The 17,787-nt window shown below is 51.3% G+C and overlaps 1 protein-coding gene across 2 annotated transcripts in view; it reads left to right on the top strand.

Moving 5' to 3' along the window:
• The window catches only part of ZFP64 (ZFP64 zinc finger protein), a 72,658-nt gene extending 55,329 nt beyond the window's left edge, over nucleotides 1-17,329 (top strand). For both annotated transcript variants that reach the window (XM_043883207.1, XM_043883208.1), the window contains 4 exons: nucleotides 4,298-4,447; nucleotides 4,578-4,640; nucleotides 13,469-13,720; nucleotides 16,078-17,329. In XM_043883207.1, coding sequence (XP_043739142.1) covers nucleotides 4,298-4,447; nucleotides 4,578-4,640; nucleotides 13,469-13,720; nucleotides 16,078-16,769 — 1,157 coding nt within the window. In that variant the 3' untranslated portion in view covers nucleotides 16,770-17,329. The remainder of the gene's footprint in view (nucleotides 1-4,297; nucleotides 4,448-4,577; nucleotides 4,641-13,468; nucleotides 13,721-16,077) is intronic.
• The last annotated feature ends 458 nt before the right edge of the window (nucleotides 17,330-17,787 follow it).

The raw sequence follows: 17,787 nt of genomic DNA, 5'->3' as shown, positions 1-17,787 counted from the left end.
ACAGGCTGTTCAAAGTGAGTGCTATGGGCTACTTTTTACTCCTGCAAACAGCGCTTGGAGGGCAACCTCCTGGAGCCTTGCTCTGTGTTTGGAGGAGTTGGGGAGGCTGTTCTGTGTTGTGTGGCACTGGGGGGTGCCAGGGTCCCTCAACACCGGCCCCCGCTGCAGAGAAAAACAGCCCTGTAACCGACGTTCCCCTGCACGTGCCTCAGGTCTGTTATGATGTTGAGCTAGAGGCCCCCCCCTTTTTTAAGGTGGTGCGTGCGTGTGTGTGTGGTCAGTTGCTAAGTGTGTCTGACTCTCTTCGACCCCGTGGACTGTAGCCCACCAGGCTCCTCTGTCCCTGGCATCTTCCAGGCAAGAAGACTGGAGTGGGGTGCAGTTTCCTTCCATTTCCTCCTCCAGGGGATCGTCCCGACCTAGGGATCAAACCCACACCCCTGATCTCCTGCATTGGCAGGTGGATCCTCTACTAGGAAGCCGTTTTTAAGGTTGGGCTGCTGTTAGTTTGCAGGTGTCATTGCAACTCATGTGGCTTCTGGAGGAGATAGAGTGACATGGGTCAGTTGGTAGACTTCAGTCACCACCAGAGAGAAACTGAGGCAGGAACACAGCCTTACCAAAAGGACACCTGCAGTTTCTCAAAAGGTCCGAAGGGCCACTCTGCTACCCTGAGTTCTCACCATCCTCCTCCAGTCTAGAAGGGTCTCTGCCCCAGCTGCGCCGGTCTCGGGAGAGCAGGCTTCCCACCTTCCTTCCTTTCCTGGAAGAAGGAAGCCACCTCTGAAGCTCTGCCGTTTTCTGCCTGGGTGACCCTTTGTAGCCTTGGGCACAGTTTTCTGAGAGCTTTAACCCGAAAGTCTCCCTTCTGCCTGCCTTCACATTAGCACTGTGAGCTGTTTCCTTCTCCCCGGGAATTTGGTGGCTCATGTCTGCGCACATCAGTGGATACAACCAAGAGCATTTGTATAGTGCTGACTCAGAAGGTTCTTCTACGAAAGTATGTTAAGGAATTTAATATTCGTCTAAACCTGGGAAATGGGGACCAAAGTCCTCATTTTATAAATCTGGAAACTGAGGAACAGGAAAGTTGAGGAACTCCACCAGGATCAATAAAGAATAGAATTGGAATCTGGAACTTATCAGCTGGCTTCCCAGGCAGTTTCGTAAACCATTGTGCTTCACAGCCTCCTACTTAGCTTTCCAGCTTTCCAGTCTTCCTTGGTTTCAGTGGGACTAAAAACCCTCAGGAGCTTAATGGCTTGCTTTCTTTAACACGCAAATTGCTAAGCAATGCAAGGTTTCGTCTTCCTCTGAGAGGCACAGTGATGGACTTCAGACCTGCCAAATGTGGGTTCTGATTCGCTGAGAACTTCTGCCCAGCAGCCTTGAGCAGCATCTCTGAGCCCGGTTCCCTTCCCGCTGCTGCTGCTAAGTCGCTTCAGTCATGTCTGACTCTGCGACCCCATAGACGGCAGCCCACCAGGCTCCCCCGTCCCTGGGATCCTCCAGGCAAGAACACTGGAGTGGGTTGCAATTTCCTTCTCCAATGCATGAAAGTGAAAAGTGAAAGGGAAGTCGCTCAGTTGTGCCTGACTCTTAGTGACCCCATGGACTGCAGCCTACCAGGCTCCTCCGTCCCTGGGGTTTTCCAGGCGAGAGTACCGGAGTGGGGTGCCAGTGCCTTCTCTGTCTCTTCCCACAGAAAGTCCCAAAGCGTGGCCCCTAGACCAGCAGCATCAGCTGGGAACTTGTTAGAAATGAAGCACTGCCAGCTCCACCTGGGACCTCCAGAGGGGGAGCCAGGCCGCCTGTACCTTAACAAGCCCTCCAGGTGACCGTGATGATGGGTAATTTGAGACGCCCTGGCTTGGAGCTGTGCTTCTGACTGGATGTGCGTGGGCCTCACCTGGGGATCTTATTAAAGCACAGACTCTACGTCTGAGAGCTGGGCTCTGCCTTTCTAACAGGCTCTTGGGTCACGCTGGTGTTAGTGCCCTGAGGGCCACCCTCTGAGTATCAAAGGCTTAGAGAGGAGGAGGAGGTTGGCGTGCTCTAAAATGCAGGTTCCTGGGCTCACCCCCTCCCCAGTTAAGGTGGATGAGGCTTTGGAGACTACATTTAACCCACAGTTCAGGTGATTCTGATGTTGCGTTTGGGGGGGTTCCGTGCATCTTTGGATGTTCAGCAGCGTCCCTGGCCTCTACCCACTAGACTCCACTGTCACAAACGTGTGCACACGATCGTGACAACCAAAAGTGTCCCCAGGTATTGCAAAATGACCCCCAGTTGAAAGGCAAAGGCCTATGCCCCTTGTTCAGTCCCCGTGAAGGGGCTTCAAGCATCGCAGCTCCTTGGATATGGCCCCTGCATCCTTTAACTGAAGCCCTGTGATAGCATTGACGCAATGGAGGCTGGACGCTGTGCCGGGAATTTACATAGTACATCTCTTCTTTCTTGGAGGCAGGTCAGTGATGCCTCTTTACAGATAAGTAAACCGAAGCTCAGAAAGGTTAAGTAAGCTGCCGGTAATCACACAGCTAGCATGTGACTACGCAAACCCTACGCCCTCATCAGCATGTTCTGCAGCTTCTATGGTAAGAAGGTTTGCTTTGACAAATCTGTCAAGGAACATGGAATCCACCTTCTGTGTTGTCCCTTGTGGCCCCCTCTCTGAGTCAGGTCTGACTCTTCGGAACCCCATGGTCTGTAGCCCACTAGGCTCCTCTGTTCGTGGGATTTCCCAGGCAAGGATACTGGATTGGATTGCCATTTCCTGCTCCAGGGGAGCTTCCCAACCCAGGGATCAAACCCGCATCTCCCGCTTGGCTGGCAGATTCTTTACCACTGAACCACCTGGGAAGCCTGGGATCAAAAGTCCCTGACCCTGGGCTGTAGTTCATAAACCAGTTAATACGTTTTTCTTTTCAGACTTAAAATACTGGCAGCACCTCCTTTTACCTGGGTCTTAAATCTATTTGGAGAGAAATCACTTTATAGTTTTTAAAGGTTCCTATTAGATTGAACCATATGAAATAATCTGGCCATTTTGACCGACAGAAACCGCAGTAACACCTGGGTCAGCCTTGCTAACAGAGGGTTATTCAATGAGCTTCATGAACCAGAGGCTCAGTTTCAATCACTGGTGGCCAATCTTGTTTCTTCCATACAGCCATTGCCCTGCCCTGGATTATTTTGATGCACATCAGACATGTGCAGTCTCCAGAGAGCCATCCCCAAACTGCTAGAACACAGCTTCCCATGTGTCTCAGTGGTAAAGAACCTGCCTGTCCATGCAGGAGAGTCCGGTCCAATCCCTGGGTTGGAAGATCCCCTGGAAGAGAGCGTGGCAACCCCACTCTAGTATCCTTGCCCAGAGAATCCCATGGACAGAGGAGCCTGGTGGGCTACAGTCCCTGGGGTTGTGAAGAGTTGGACGTGACTAGCATGAATGCATGCACACTACTAGAATACTCTTTAAAACTTTAATTTCATCTTCACAGCTTAAAAACTTCCCTTAAATGTTCATTTAGTGTTGGTGCATCCCAGGGTCTTAAATGGATTTTACAGTATGTTTAATCAGGATCCCAGAAAGTCCTGATACTGCAGACCATCTCAAGCCTTTTAGTCTCTAGTTTTTTTTTTCCTTCATGTTTCAGGTTGAAACGGTGGCATTTTAACCTGGAGAGCAGTGACACTTGAAGTGTGGTCTGTGACTTGTCGCTGAGTTGAGTCAAAATAAGTTCAGAAACAGAGCATTTAAAAGTAACTCAACAAACATCCAGCTTTATGTCATATCTGAAACGTTTGGGCCTTTACTGTCTTATTCCACTTTTCTCATACTTTATTTTATTAAAAATGCTGGTCTGATGGATCAGAAGTTATTTTACAAACCAGGTCTTCCCCATGTCGTTTGAAAGGTGCGGTTGCAAAGTCTGGATCTTGACAGGCATGTCCCTGTCACATTCCATGTTCCTTGGTCCCCTTTGCTTCCTAGAAATTGGTGAAGAGGATGGTCAAGACCAGAGTGTGCATGGCTTCTAATCCGTAATGTCTGGGGTTTTTCTGGCAGGAGTGAGGATAGGTGGAATAAGCCCAGACCTGCTCTGTTATAAGACTTGTGTGCTCCGAAGACTCTGCGACCCCGTGGACTGAAGCCCGCCAGGCTCCTCTGTCCATGGGATTTCCCCGGCAAGAGTGTTGGAGTGGGTTGGCATTTCCTCCTCCAGGGGATCTTCCCGATCATGGTGCTTGTATTTGAGAAATCAAGTAATACTTTCCATTGTCTCAATTTCAGCTTCGGAACTAGATAATGACGCTCCCACACCACCTTGTCCCTCCGCTGACAGCAGTGATGTCCAGAAAGCCCCTGTTGCGGCTCTTCCCCCCGAGTCAAAGGAACCAACAGCGACCCTTGGGGAGAGGACCTTCAACTGCTGCTATCCAGGTAGAGGGTAGACTCAACGTGCTGAGCCCCTGTCTGCACCCGGCTCCGTCACACGCGCCTCGCCGGATTTCAGATTCTTCCTGACTTCCTCTGTGAGGTTCTGTTAAGGGAACCTGTTTTTCTTTTCTAGGTTGCCACTTCAAAACTGTCCATGGCATGAAAGATCTGGACCGCCACCTAAGAATCCACACGGGTAGGTACCCGTTTGTTTGTCCCAAACTTGCGTGTTGGAAAAAACCCCGAGAACAGGAATGTATGCTGGTGAGCCTGGCACAGAAGGTCCCTGCCTCAGGACGCGATCCCGTGGGAGGCGCTGGGGCCTGAAAAGTCACAAAGGCAGTGATGGTAACTGACGGGGGGAGACTGTCCTAAGCTGGTGATGGCAGGCTTTTTGGAAGAAGAGGCTCTTCGGGCAGGAAAGATGCCTGAGGAATCGGGCGAGGAGAAGGAAGGACTCCAGGCGGAGGGGATTGCTGTGCAGAGGCGTGGATGGAGCAGAACGGGGGTGGGATGTGGTTGGAGAGGCGGGCAGAGGGAAGGGTCAGCGCAGAGGCCCTGTGGCCGGCGGGGCCGTGGGTAAGAGCAGTGAGGCTGCTTCTGGACGGAAGGGGCCTTCTGAGCAACCACGCTGCTGGGAACGCAGAGAAACCAGATGTGCTGGAGCAAAGGACTGACCTAGAAGCAGGCTTTGCACACTGCGTGCGGCCTGGTGTCAGGCCCGGCCCATCTGTTACCTGTGGCTGCTGCTACAGATAGTATAAGAGGAAGCCCATCATGTATTAGCAGCTGCATGAAAAATCACTGTTTCCTGGCCCTGCAGTGAGGTTACTGAACCGCTGCTGGAGACCGCATGGTACGCAGAGCCGGACACACACTGTCCAGTTTGTTAGAGAAACTTTCCCCCCCGCTGGTGTCCAGTGTTGACCCTGCACTAGCCTGTAGGAGTTGAGAGACTGATCTCTTCACCCTCACAGACTAAACGACTTAAACACAATGAGGTTTCTCTCTCTCAAGTACAATTTAAGAAGCCAGGTAGTCCCCAGCTGGTGGGATGTAGCTGGCATCCTAACAAACAGCTTCGCCTCCTGGTCCGAGGCAGCTGCTCTGGACCTCGGTCCCTTAGCTGGTGGAAAACTGAAGCGGGAGGAAGGCTCGGAGCCTCCCCCAGGCCAGGCCCCTGAAGTGGCCTCCCCGGTGACTAGCCGGATAATGAGCAGGACTCGGTCATGATCGCGCCAGGCACGAAGCAGGGCTGGAAAATGCCTTCAAGAAGGGCAGCCACATGCCCAGCTGAAACCCTGAGGCTCCATCGTCAAGAGGACAGCTTTCTGGACCCCTAGTCTCTCTTGGAAATGGACAGTGGGCTGTGGAAGCTAGAGAGCAAAGGGCCGGCTTTGCCTGGGAAGGGTGGATCGTAAACGGCCTCCTTGTGAAGCCTCGGGAGATAGGGCTGCCAGGATGATGGCGGTGCGCCCGCAGACCGTGGGAGCCATTTGAACAAAGAGAGACTCCTCATCAAGGGGGGCCGGGTTAGGCAACTTCAAAGTGGGTGACTCGGTCCTGAGGATAATCAGGCAGTGCTCCTCCGCTGGGGCATGTGCCTCTCTGGTGGGTGGAGGCTGAAGGTGCTGCCCAAAACCTGCAGTGACCAGGACGGGCCCTGCAAAGGGTCGTCAGGCCCTATGGCCACGGTACCAGGAGGACCTCAAAAGACAGGTGTGAGCTAGAGTAATGTTTCACTGGAGTAATACAGAGCATGAGGGGGATACGGAAGTACAAGGTGAGGCCATGTCCTTGGTGGGGTCCCTGAGCCAGGGGTGGAGATGCTGGGCAGGCCCATGCTACCTCTGGAAAGCAGGAGTGGGCCCTGGGGCGCTCATAGCATCTTTCCCCACGGTTGCATAAAGCCACCATATTTCTGACCTGTTGGCGAGTGTGGTGGCCAGCCCCATGGTTTCAGGGACTCGGGGTCCTATTTTGTTGCTTGGATATCCCAGAGATTGGTGTGGTCTCAAATGGCTTGTATTAGTTGATCAGTCGTGTCCTCATTCTTTGCGACCCCATGGACTGTGGCCCACCAGGCTCCTCTGTCCATGGGATTCTCCAGGCAAGAATACTGGAGTGGGCTGCCTTCTCCAGGGGATCTTCCCAACCCAGGGATCAAACCTGGGTCTCCTGAATCGCAGGCAGACTCTTTACTGTCTGAGTCACTAGGAAGCTCTACTCCCACCTTAAAGGCAGCATCCTAGAAGTTACACACGTCATTTCAGTCAATGCCCAGATCTGCCCAGTCGATGGCCAGAACTTAGTCGCGTGGCGATTCTTGGCTGTGGAAATGAAGTCCGGGAGCTTGAAGTCTTGAATCTGTGTGGTAAGTGCCCAGTTACAAAGAGAGAGTTCTATTACCAAGAAAAAGAGCTCAAGTGTAGACCACATGGCCTCTCGGACGCAGCCGTAAGAGGGAGGTGGGGACGGCAGTGTGTGTGCAGGTGACCGCTTGAGGCTGAAGCTGGACTTTGGCAAACGGGTAGAACACTGATTTCCCAAGCACCGCTTTGAGATCCTTTACTCTTCAAACCTGAAGATCCCCCGAAGTGTGTTTTAATTGACAGTCACTGCATTAGAAGTTAAAACCAAAACTTTAAATGTATTCATTTAAGAGTAACAGTAAGCCCGTTATATATAAACGCCTCTATGAAAAGTAACTGTTTTCCAAAACAAAGCAAGTAACGGTGCATATACACTTGCAAACGTGTCTTATTTCATGGTTTAGCTGAGCTCTCATCCCTGTATCCCAGTATCCAAATCTATTGCCGTGTGTTCCTTTGGTTGGAATGTAAGAGGAAAATCTGGCTGCTCATGTAATGTAATTGGAAATGGGGGAGTATTTCAATAGTCTTTTCAGTTAATACTATACCAAAATACAACAAATGGTGGTTTGTTAAATATTAGTTGCTGTATAGAATTGGCAGTCATATCCATAAATTTTTCAAACTTGTTAAATTCCATTTGTCTGTTTTCAACTTTGAATAGCCCTTACTCATGCTTGATTGGCTCTCAAACCATACTTGGTTTGACAGTCTTACGCCAAATGTGGCCAACTTCTGTAATTCTTCCAAATGTTGATCCGTTTCACTGTACCATAGGAGAAAAATCATGTTTAATTATGAATCTCAGTAGAAATACCTAAAGCTAGGATGCTGCAGGCCTGGGGTAGTGAGGGATATATGTTTTGCAATCCAAACTTTCTAGAATCCAAAAGTTATCATCCCAGTATTGTCAGTAACTTTCCTTGACATGACTGGCTCACTCACTTCATATTTCAGGAAACATCTGCCAAATACCAAATCTGAAATAAGTGTGGTTTTTTTAGTTCTTTCAAGTCAACAGGGTACATCGTAGGGAAGGCACCCTGCCCAGTCACCCCTCACGCACTTGTTGTCAAGACAGCCAAGGATTTTGGTTTACAGAACACTTCTTGTAGTGTAATCGACATCTTTAATAGGGAGATTTATCATTCAAATTCCAACTGTCCTGAATAAGTTAAAGTCTATAACTTACTGGGAAATATAGGAGGACAAATTTATGGTGAAAATAGACGGGTAAACACAACTAGCAAAGTCCACCAAGAAGACAGATTAAATATGATTAAAGTTAAAACTTCCACTGAGACATCATTAAGAAGAAATTTGCAACGTGAGGCAGAGGTCATCTTCAGAACACACAAGGATGCCTGCAAATCAGTGATGGCTCCAACTGAAAAAGAGCTGAACAAGCAGTCACTCAAACAGAAGTGCCCGTATTCAGGTGAAAAGCCCACAAGCATAAAGTCCAAAAGAAACACGAGAACTGTATTTTCCCCAGAGTGGGCTAGCTGAAAAGTACTCAGTTAAGACTGCAAATCGCGGAACACGGCATTTAACAAGCCTCGCCGCACCGGGCCTCCCCACCGCCCAAGGCAGGATGTGGTTCTCTTCAGGGAGAAGACCGGGATGAAGGATGGGGTAGCAACGGGGTGTGTGGGAACCTAGAGGGCTGACAGCGGCAGAACTAGCTTCAGAGAAGTTTTGCATGTTCTCTCCAGGCCCTGGCTGCCTTCTGTACTCTAGTAGGTCAAGTTTATGCTTTGAATTGTCCTGGTAGATTATCATATGCAAATCATGTTTCTGTCTCTATTCCATCACCAGTGCCTTGGTGCCCTGGGTCAGAGCTGAAGAGTAATGGTGAAGGTAAACCTATCCGTATCTTACTCCTGACTCTGATGGAATATCTTGAGTTTTTTTTTCCTTTGGCCGCTCTGCAAGAGCAGCTTTCAGGATCTTAGCCCTCCAACCAGGGATTGACCCCAGACCCTCAGCAGTGAAAGCCCCCAGCCTTAACCACTGGACTGCCAGGGAGTTACTTGGATTTTTTTTTTTTTTTTTAACCATCATTTGTGGTTCAAGTCCTTGGGATCCTTGTGGAAATCATTGTCATGTTTGAGAAGTTTCTGTTTGTTTGATTTTATTTCAAGTCTGCGGAAGTGGGTTTGGGTCTTGGGATGTGTTCTGTTTGGCTTTGGGTTTTTCCATCAAGAATGACAGTTGACGGGCTTCCCTGTTGGTTCCGTGGTAAAGAATCCACCTGCCAATGAAAGACGTGGGTTTGATCCTTGGGTCAGGAAGATTCCCTGGAGAAGGAAATGGCAACTCGCCCCAGTATCCTTGCCTGGGAAATCCCATTTGCAGAGGAACCTGGTGGGTTGCAGTCCTTGGAATCGCAAAAAGTTGGACACAATTTAGCGACTAAATTATAAAAGAACTAGTGATGGTTGAATTTCAAATGTTTTGCACTTAAGATAATTGTCTGGCATTTAACCTCATAAAGGACATTGTCTTCCAATGTTTGTTTTATCCCACTCTGTATTTCTTCCCTTGGTATTGATATCAGGGTTAATCTATCCTGAAGTGAGTTGAGACATTTTTTTCTTTGCCTCTGCTGTTAAACAATTGAACATGCAAATGCTTTTGCTGGTAAATTGGGTAGAACGTGACCACAGTACTCCACTTGCAACTTTCTTTTCCCAGAGGCTGGAGAGTGCATGGACTAGGCTGTGATGACGGTGCCTGTCTCCGTGGCCGCGGAGGCCAGCTTCGCTCAGCCCCATGCCCTCAGAGTCACTGCCAGCTCCACGCCTGTGGTCTCCCCTCCAGGACCCAGCTGGTGGGGCGGCCCGTCTGAAACATGCCACCTAAAGGTGCTCTTAACCCTTTTTTCCTGCTGTGGACTCCTGGCAATTTTGTGAAGCTTACAGAGCCCTCCTAGAAAAACATTTTAATAACATAATAATATAACATATATATAATATTAAACATAATTTAATAGCATAATAAAATCACATTAAACTATATTTAAATACAGCTGCTATCAAAGTGTTCATTGTGTAGTATTTTAATATACTACTCTTGCTTTCCTGAAGAGGGAAAGTGAAGTCACTCAGTCGTGTCTGACTCTTTGCGACCCCATGGACTGTAGCCCACCAGGCTCCTCCGTCCGTGGGGTTTTCCAGGCAAGGATACTGGAGTGGGTTGCCATTTCCTTCTCCAGGGGATCTTCCCAACCCAGGGATCAAACCCAGGTCTCCCGCGTGGTAGGCGGGCGCTTTGCCATCTGAGCCAGCAGGGAAGTCCTAAAGAGTGGTACAGACCGAAAAGGTCACCACCACCTGGGAGCTCGTTAGAAATACAGGATCTCAGACCCTCCCAGACCCACTGACCCCGAAACTGCATTTTCCTCCTTGTTTCTATGAGTTCGGTTTGAGAAATGGGGAGATAGTGGTCAAAGGTAAAACCTGCAGCTCTAGTAAGAGGAATGAATCCTCGGAATGTATGGGAATGGTAAATTCCAGTTAGAGGTAAAGGAGATAAAACTTAATCCCTTCTCACACAAGGTCTTAAAACTCCCTAAATTTTACCCACGGGGCCCAAATTAAGAATCCTTGCTCTTCCCAGGAAATAAATCCAATATTTTATAATAACTGTAAGTGTAATATAACTTTAAAAAACTGAATTTCTATGTTGTACACCTGAAACGGAGTTCAAAAAAACCACCCCTGACCTGGAATGTTACAAGTCATCCTGGACAAGAGAAGCAAGTGTAGCCAACCAGACACTGGCTCGTTTTGTTTTTAGTTTGGGGTCATTTTTGTTTTTTGGGGGGGGGTCTTTTTGTTTTTTTCTTTCATTTTGGGGGGATCTTTTTGTTTCTGTTTGGGGCAGTACCACACCCCGTTTGCAGGATCTTAGTTCCCAGACCAGTGGTTGAACCTATGCCCCCTAGTGGAAGCGCAGAGTCCTGACCCTTTGACCACCTGGGGATTCCCAAGATACCGGCTCTTAAGACCGTTTGCCCCTCTCCATTGTGCAGAGCCTACAGTGATGGGATCAAGCAGCCTAATTCTCCTGAGAAGGACACCAAATATTTGAACACAAAACGGTTTACCTTGGGGCACATCTCTAACATAGAGGTTTTTCTAAATTTGTTATTGCTCTGTTTTCTTTCTTAATTCAGACTGTAGTTTTGTATCTTCCTGGACCATCACTGTTTTATTGAGTCATCTAAATTGATGGTGGCTCAGATGATAGAGAATTCACCTGCAAAGCAGGAAACACAAGTTCTTTCCCTGGGTGGGGGAGATTCCCTGGAGAAGGGAATTGCTAGCCACTCCAGTATCTTTGCCTGGAGAATTCCATGGACAGAGGAGCCTGGTGGGCTATAGTCCATGGGGTCACAGAGTTGGACATGTATGAATGACTGACACTTTCCCTTTTCAAGAGAATTAAACTGACTTGTAAAAAAAAAAAAACTAACATTTTTAACAGGAACTTTAATCCATTTGTACTAAATGTTTGACTTTTACCTTATTTTCTGTTCTGTTGTGCCCCTTGTTTTTTATCCTTCTCTTTTCCGGTTTGAAAGCAGTCCTTCCCATTTCATTACTTGTATCCCATATCTTGTCCACTTACCTTTTTGTTGTTGTTGTGATGTACACGGGTCAAGTGTGATGCCTGGTGTGATCTGTCAACTGGCTTTATTTTCTCTTCCCACTCGAGTTGAGTGCTTAGTCGCTCAGTCGTGTCTGACTCTGCGACCCCATGGACTGTAGCCCACCAGGCTCCTCTCTCCATGGGGCTCTCCAGGCAAGAATACTGCAGTGGGTTGCCATGCCCTCCTCCAGGGGATCTCCCCAACCCAGGGATCAAACCCAGGTCTCCCGCCTTGCAGGCGGATTCTTTACCAGCTGTGCCACCAGGGAAGCGAGTTCAAGTACAGGGTTTTATTTCAGTAATTTCTGTGGAATTCTGCAGGTACTCTTCCCATCTTTTTATCATCCGGTCTTGTCCGAGGAGTTGTGTGCTCATCTGGGCCTTTTTTTTCCTGAAAGCTTTTTTTTTTTTTCCCCTATTTATTTTTATTAGTTGGAGGCTAATTACTTTACAATATTGTAGTGGTTTTTGCCATACATTGACATGAATCAGCCATGGATTTACATGTGTTCCCCATCCTGAACCCCCCTCCCACCTCCCTCCCTATCCTGAAAGCTTTAGGATGTCGTCATTCTTCGGCTTTGGACACTGTCCCACTCTGCCTCTAATTGAGCCATCTTAAGACCCATGTCTGAGGAATCCCCCCGCAGTTCAATGGCCAGAACCCAGCACTGCTGCTGCCGGGGGCCTGAGTTCGATCCCTTGTCAAGGAACAACGATCCCCTGAGCCACGCACAACCCAAAACAATCTTTTAAAGACCCATGTCTGGTTTTGGTGTCAAATAGTTATCTTCTTTAAGTCCAGTTTCTTTAGCTGGGCATGCCTTCCCATTCTGGGTTTCCCTGATCAGTGGGTTCCGGGGGAGGTGTTTGCTTGGAGGTGATCCATCTGGAGTAGTTGGAGGAGGAGAAACGCAGTTTGGTGCGATGTTCTGGGCGTGGGGTTCTCTGCTCTCCGGGAACCTCCACATGCTTGGAGCCTTGGCGGTGCTTCTCCAGCCTAAGCAGCCTCCCTCCCTGACAGCCCGGAGGGTGGGTGCCTCTGCTGCTTGTGGTTTAGCCCAAGTCAGGGAAGAGTCACCCTGACCGCTCTCCAGGCGGCTCATCAGCTAGTGAGCCGGAGAGCCGTTCCAATATCCGCCACCTGCCGCCTCCGATCTCGACTGCTTCTAGGAGCGCTCTCCTTTTCCCAAACAAGATTTGGCCTATGACCTCCTTTCAGCCTGATTTTATCTCTGCTCCTCGGGAGGCTTCACAAGCTCTGAGCCGTGAATGAAACAGCACCCCTTCTTGCGTCCCACGGTTCTCGTCTAGACCTCGGTGTCTTCCCGTCTCCGGGCGTTTGGTCAGAAGGAAAAGGCAGAGCCGGGGCGCGGGCCGCCGCCTTGGTCGGCCCTCTCTGCCGGCGGGGCGCGGGCCGCGGGCCGCCGCCTTGGTCGGCCCTCTCTGCCGGCGGGGCGCGGGCCGCCGCCTTGGTCGGCCCTCTCTGCCGGCGGGCCGCGGGCCGCCGCCTTGGTCGGCCCTCTCTGCCGGCGGGGCGCGGGCCGCCGCCTTGGTCGGCCCTCTCTGCCGGCGGGCCGCGGGCCGCCGCCTTGGTCGGCCCTCTCTGCCGGCGGGGCGCGGGCCGCCGCCTTGGTCGGCCCTCTCTGCCGGCGGGCCGCGGGCCGCCGCCTTGGTCGGCCCTCTCTGCCGGCGGGCCGCGGGCCGCCGCCTTGGTCGGCCCTCTCTGCCGGCGGGCCGCGGGCCGCCGCCTTGGTCGGCCCTCTCTGCCGGCGGGGCCCGGGCCGCCGCCTTGGTCGGCCCTCTCTGCCGGCGGGGCCCGGGCCGCCGCCTTGGTCGGCCCTCTCTGCCGGCGGGGCGCGGGCCGCGGGCCGCCGCCTTGGTCGGCCCTCTCTGCCGGCGGGGCGCGGGCCGCGGGCCGCCGCCTTGGTCGGCCCTCTCTGCCGGCGTCCTGACGGACAAAAGCCCTGAAGCCGCGACTCGGGTGTGTTCGCAGGAGACAAGCCGCACAAGTGTGAGTTCTGTGCCAAGTGCTTCAGCCGCAAGGACAACCTGACCATGCACATGCGCTGCCACACCAGCGTGAAGCCCCACAAGTGCCACCTCTGCGACTACGCGGCCGTGGACAGCAGCAGCCTCAAGAAGCACCTGCGCATCCACTCGGACGAGCGGCCCTACAAGTGCCAGCTCTGCCCCTACGCCAGCCGCAACTCCAGCCAGCTCACCGTGCACCTGCGCTCCCACACCGGTAAGTCCCCGCCTCAATGCATCTCTGGCCCCTCGGTGAGCTTAGCTGAAGCACAGGCAGCTTAAATGACTCCGGGGCGTGAGTAAAGGGATCTGGGGCTTCTCTGTTGACGGTGAAGCCTGTGGTTTCTCCCACCGGGACGGCAGCTTCTAGTAAAACACTGGACGTCTGACAGCTGAGTTTCCTAACTTGCCTGTGCAGAATACAGCTGGGGGCGATTATCCAATTCAACATGAAGGAAGCAAAGGGTGCATCTCAATAAAAGTCTGATGAATAAACTAGGTGTTTCTGTCATTCAACGTCAACTCTGATTGTGCGGCTTAATTCAGAAACATGTGGCCACGTGTAAAACGGCTGGCCAGCGGGAAGCTGGTGCTCCGTGCTGGCCTGGGGCGGCGGGAAGAGCAGGGTGGGATGGAGGCTGGAGGGGGGTGATATATGTGTACATACAGCTGATGCATTCTGTTGTACGTGACATTGTAAAGCAATTATACTCTAATTAAAAAAAGAAACATGTAGCAAAATTACCTGAATGTAATCACAAGCATCTAGAAATTAGGCTTTGCAGAAAAGCTTTTCCCTCTCTGTGTGAGACACTGTTGAAATAATGAGATAGAACCAACCAACCCATCACAGTGCAGAAAAAGGGGGATTGGAGAAGCTCATAAGAAGAGTCAGAAAATTAAAATTTCCAGTGAATGCCTGGCAAATGGCAAGCAGACCGGCATATACTGACATCCAAAATTGAGTCAAGAAACCTGTATCCCAGCAGACAAGTGGGAGGCAGCCAGAGAGCTGGGTGCTAATCTTTGCAGCCAGCGTCTGACGGCCTTGGGTGTTCTGGACTTGGAACTGGTGTAGGCTGCAGAGGCCAGAGGCCAGAGGAGCAGCTGAAGCCTCTTGGCATGATGGCCCAAACTGCTGAGTAACAGGTAAAACACACTGAATGTCTAGTCCTTAAACTGATCTCCTCTCCTAACTTTGAAGTGTCATCTGCAGATTATGAGTCATCTGCAGGAAATAAGTGGCATGAAATGTGCCAAGGCTAACAAATAACAAATCCTGGAGACGACAGAGTGCTTGCGTAACTTACCAGAATTTTTTAGTTCTCATTGGCATCCACCCACTGGCAGGAATGTTGCATCTAAGAAGAGTTCTGTTAGAAACAGTAGAACAAAGCAGTATGAATTGAAACTGGGGTTGCTGGCTGTAACCAACTTTTCAGAGAGCAGGAAAAAAGCTGGAGAACCGACAATCAGAAGATAGAAGTCTGGTTTCTGGCAAGGTCAGGAAGAAAAGAGGTGAGAAAATCAAGTGAAATAAAGCCATTTCTGAATCTAGGAGAGGTAGTGGCCAAGAGAAAGGCATCCTTAAACCTCTCAAGCTGATGGACTAAACACTGAAGCTAATACTCGCTTTAGAGAGGGATGCTAGATGAGTCAGAATCACAACCAACAGAACGTAGGAGAAGTCTGGGGAAAGGATGGTTGTGTAGGATGTGTAACAATCTCTTCTCTGCCTATAATCAACTGACAGTGATGTTTAAAGTAACAGCCTCCAAAGAACTAAACCCTTAGCCATCCCTCCAGGGGGTATAGAGGAGGCTATGGCATTTCATGATTTGTCTTCTGCTCCTGCTGCCATATTCATGGGTTAATTTCATGAAATTCAGTCTGTTGGTGTGAAACTGCAAACCTTTAATACAAGCCAGTTAACTGATGTGATAACACAACTTAAAGTGAAAAGTAAAAGTGTTAGCTGCTCAGTCGTGTCCGACTCTTTGCCACCCCATGGACTGTCCATGGAATTCTCAAGGCAAGAATACTGGAGTGGGTTGCCATTCCCTTCTCCAGGGGATCTTTCCAACCCAGGGATCGAACCCAGGTCTCCCACGTTGCAGGCAGATTCTTCCGTGTGTGAGCCATGGGGGAAGTCCAAACACCAAAGTGAGCATGTTTATAAACCTTGATTTGAAACAGTCTTGTATCGCATAACCACACCTCTTCCTTCTGTGTCCAAATCTGAGCTGTCAAGTGAGTTTAGGTCTGAACCAGAAGTGTGGTGAAGAGGGTGGACTTGGATGCCATGATGCTGCTTGGCCACGGTCAAATGACGTGACCTCTCTGAGCCTCAGTTACCCCATCTGTTAAAGTGCGGTAGCACTCACACGTGGGATTGCTATGCGGATTAAGCAAGTTTTAATACACAGTGTTCTCCCGTGGTGCTGGTGGGAGGTGAGGAGTAACTGGAGTTTTAAGGACCCAGCTGTCTGCCAGCACTGTTGTGAGCGCATGTGGGGGCGGTGGGGGGCTCTGTTGCCTGCCTGCTCTAATGGAAACGCACCTTCCCGTTGCCAGGGGACACCCCCTTCCAGTGCTGGCTCTGTAGCGCCAAGTTCAAAATCAGCTCGGACTTGAAAAGGCACATGATCGTGCACTCGGGGGAGAAGCCGTTCAAGTGCGAATTCTGCGACGTCCGCTGCACCATGAAGGCGAACCTGAAGTCGCACGTGCGCATCAAGCACACCTTCAAGTGCCTGCACTGCGCCTTCCAGGGCCGGGACCGGGCCGACCTTCTGGAGCACAGCCGGCTGCACCGGGCCGAGCACCCCGAGAAGTGCCCCGAGTGCAGCTACTCCTGCTCGACCAAGGCCGCCCTGCGCGTCCACAGCCGCGTGCACTGCCCCGACCGGCCCTTCAAGTGCGGCCTCTGCAGCTTCGACACCAAGCGGCCCAGCAGCCTGGCCAAGCACGTCGACAAGGCGCACCGGGACGAGGCCCGGACGGAGAACCGCGCCCCGCCGGGGCGGGAGGCGCCGCCCGTGGCCAAGATCGTGACGCACAGGGCCTTCCGCTGCGAGACGTGCGGCGCCGCCTTCGTCAGGGACGACTCTCTGCGCTGCCACCGGAAGCAGCACAGCGACCCCGGCGAGCACCGGAGCGCGGGCCTGGTCACCTTCCCGCCCGAGAGCGGCGCCCCCGGGCAGCTGGGCGCGCTGGTCTCCGTCGGGCAGCTCGAGGCGCCCCTGGAGTCCAGCCAGTGCCTCTAGGAGCCCCGGAAAGGGTGGTCAGCCCGCCGGATCTCCGGACGCAACGCAGCCGCCCAGCCCTCGAGCCACGCTGGACTCACGCTCCGGGGATGCCTGCTTGCACCCTGAGGCCTGCAGAGGCCGCGGCCGCAGTCACCGGGGTGTGAGGGCAGGCGCCAAGGCAGCCCTGTGGAGACACATCCCCCAACCGCACCCCTCGTATCTGTCTTCCCTCCAAGCATCGCCTAAGCAAGTTTACTCGGTTCCAACATCGGGGGATCCACTGAGCACTGCTCTATCCAATAGGGATAGTTCCCTCACGATGGATTCCGGTTCTAAAACTGACCCACCCCCGATGGGATTATGAAACAAACGAGTTAGACCACGTGGAAAAACTACACTGATCCATACACACATAGAGCAGGTTTAAGGGGATGTCGGGGTATGTGGAGGGTCTGGGGTGGCCGGAGAAGTTCTACTACTTAACCTGGGTGGTGGTTTCTAAGAGTACCCGCCTTATATGTTTTCTGTGTGGTTCCTTTTATCTGTTGTCTTATAATAAAAAGGCAAGCTCGTCTGTAGAGTGGTGTCAGAGGGACACTCCATTTTTGTGGTCTATCACACCGTGGAGGTTCTCCAGTGCCCTCCAGCCGGTGGTAATTTCACTGCAAATGCACCTAGGATTTCTGAGTGTCCCAGGGCCGCAGTGAAGCAAAATGCAGTTTGATCTGTAGGTGGCGCCAGAGATCAAGCTAACGCTAGCTCAGCCAGTAACTGTGTTGTGAAATTCAAGATTTGTGTATTTGTATTCATAAAAAGAGAGTAGGGACCCAGTGGGTCCTGGGCTTCGCTGTGGGACATGGCGATGCGTGGAAAAGCCTGGGACTAGTGTCTTTCATCATAATAAGCACTTGGTGCTTGCTGAACCAACAAATAAGGGAAACCCAAAGCCTCTTGTAAATGGACATTTAACTTGACCGAAACTTAGGAGGTCTTGGAATGCCAGTGGATATATAATTTATCCAAAGCTGCTTTCATC

This window comes from Cervus elaphus, chromosome 23 (genome assembly GCF_910594005.1).
Source record: "Cervus elaphus chromosome 23, mCerEla1.1, whole genome shotgun sequence".
Taxonomy (NCBI): domain Eukaryota; kingdom Metazoa; phylum Chordata; class Mammalia; order Artiodactyla; family Cervidae; genus Cervus; species Cervus elaphus.
Note: the sequence above shows the minus strand (reverse complement) of the source record. Positions and strands in the feature narration are given on the sequence as shown.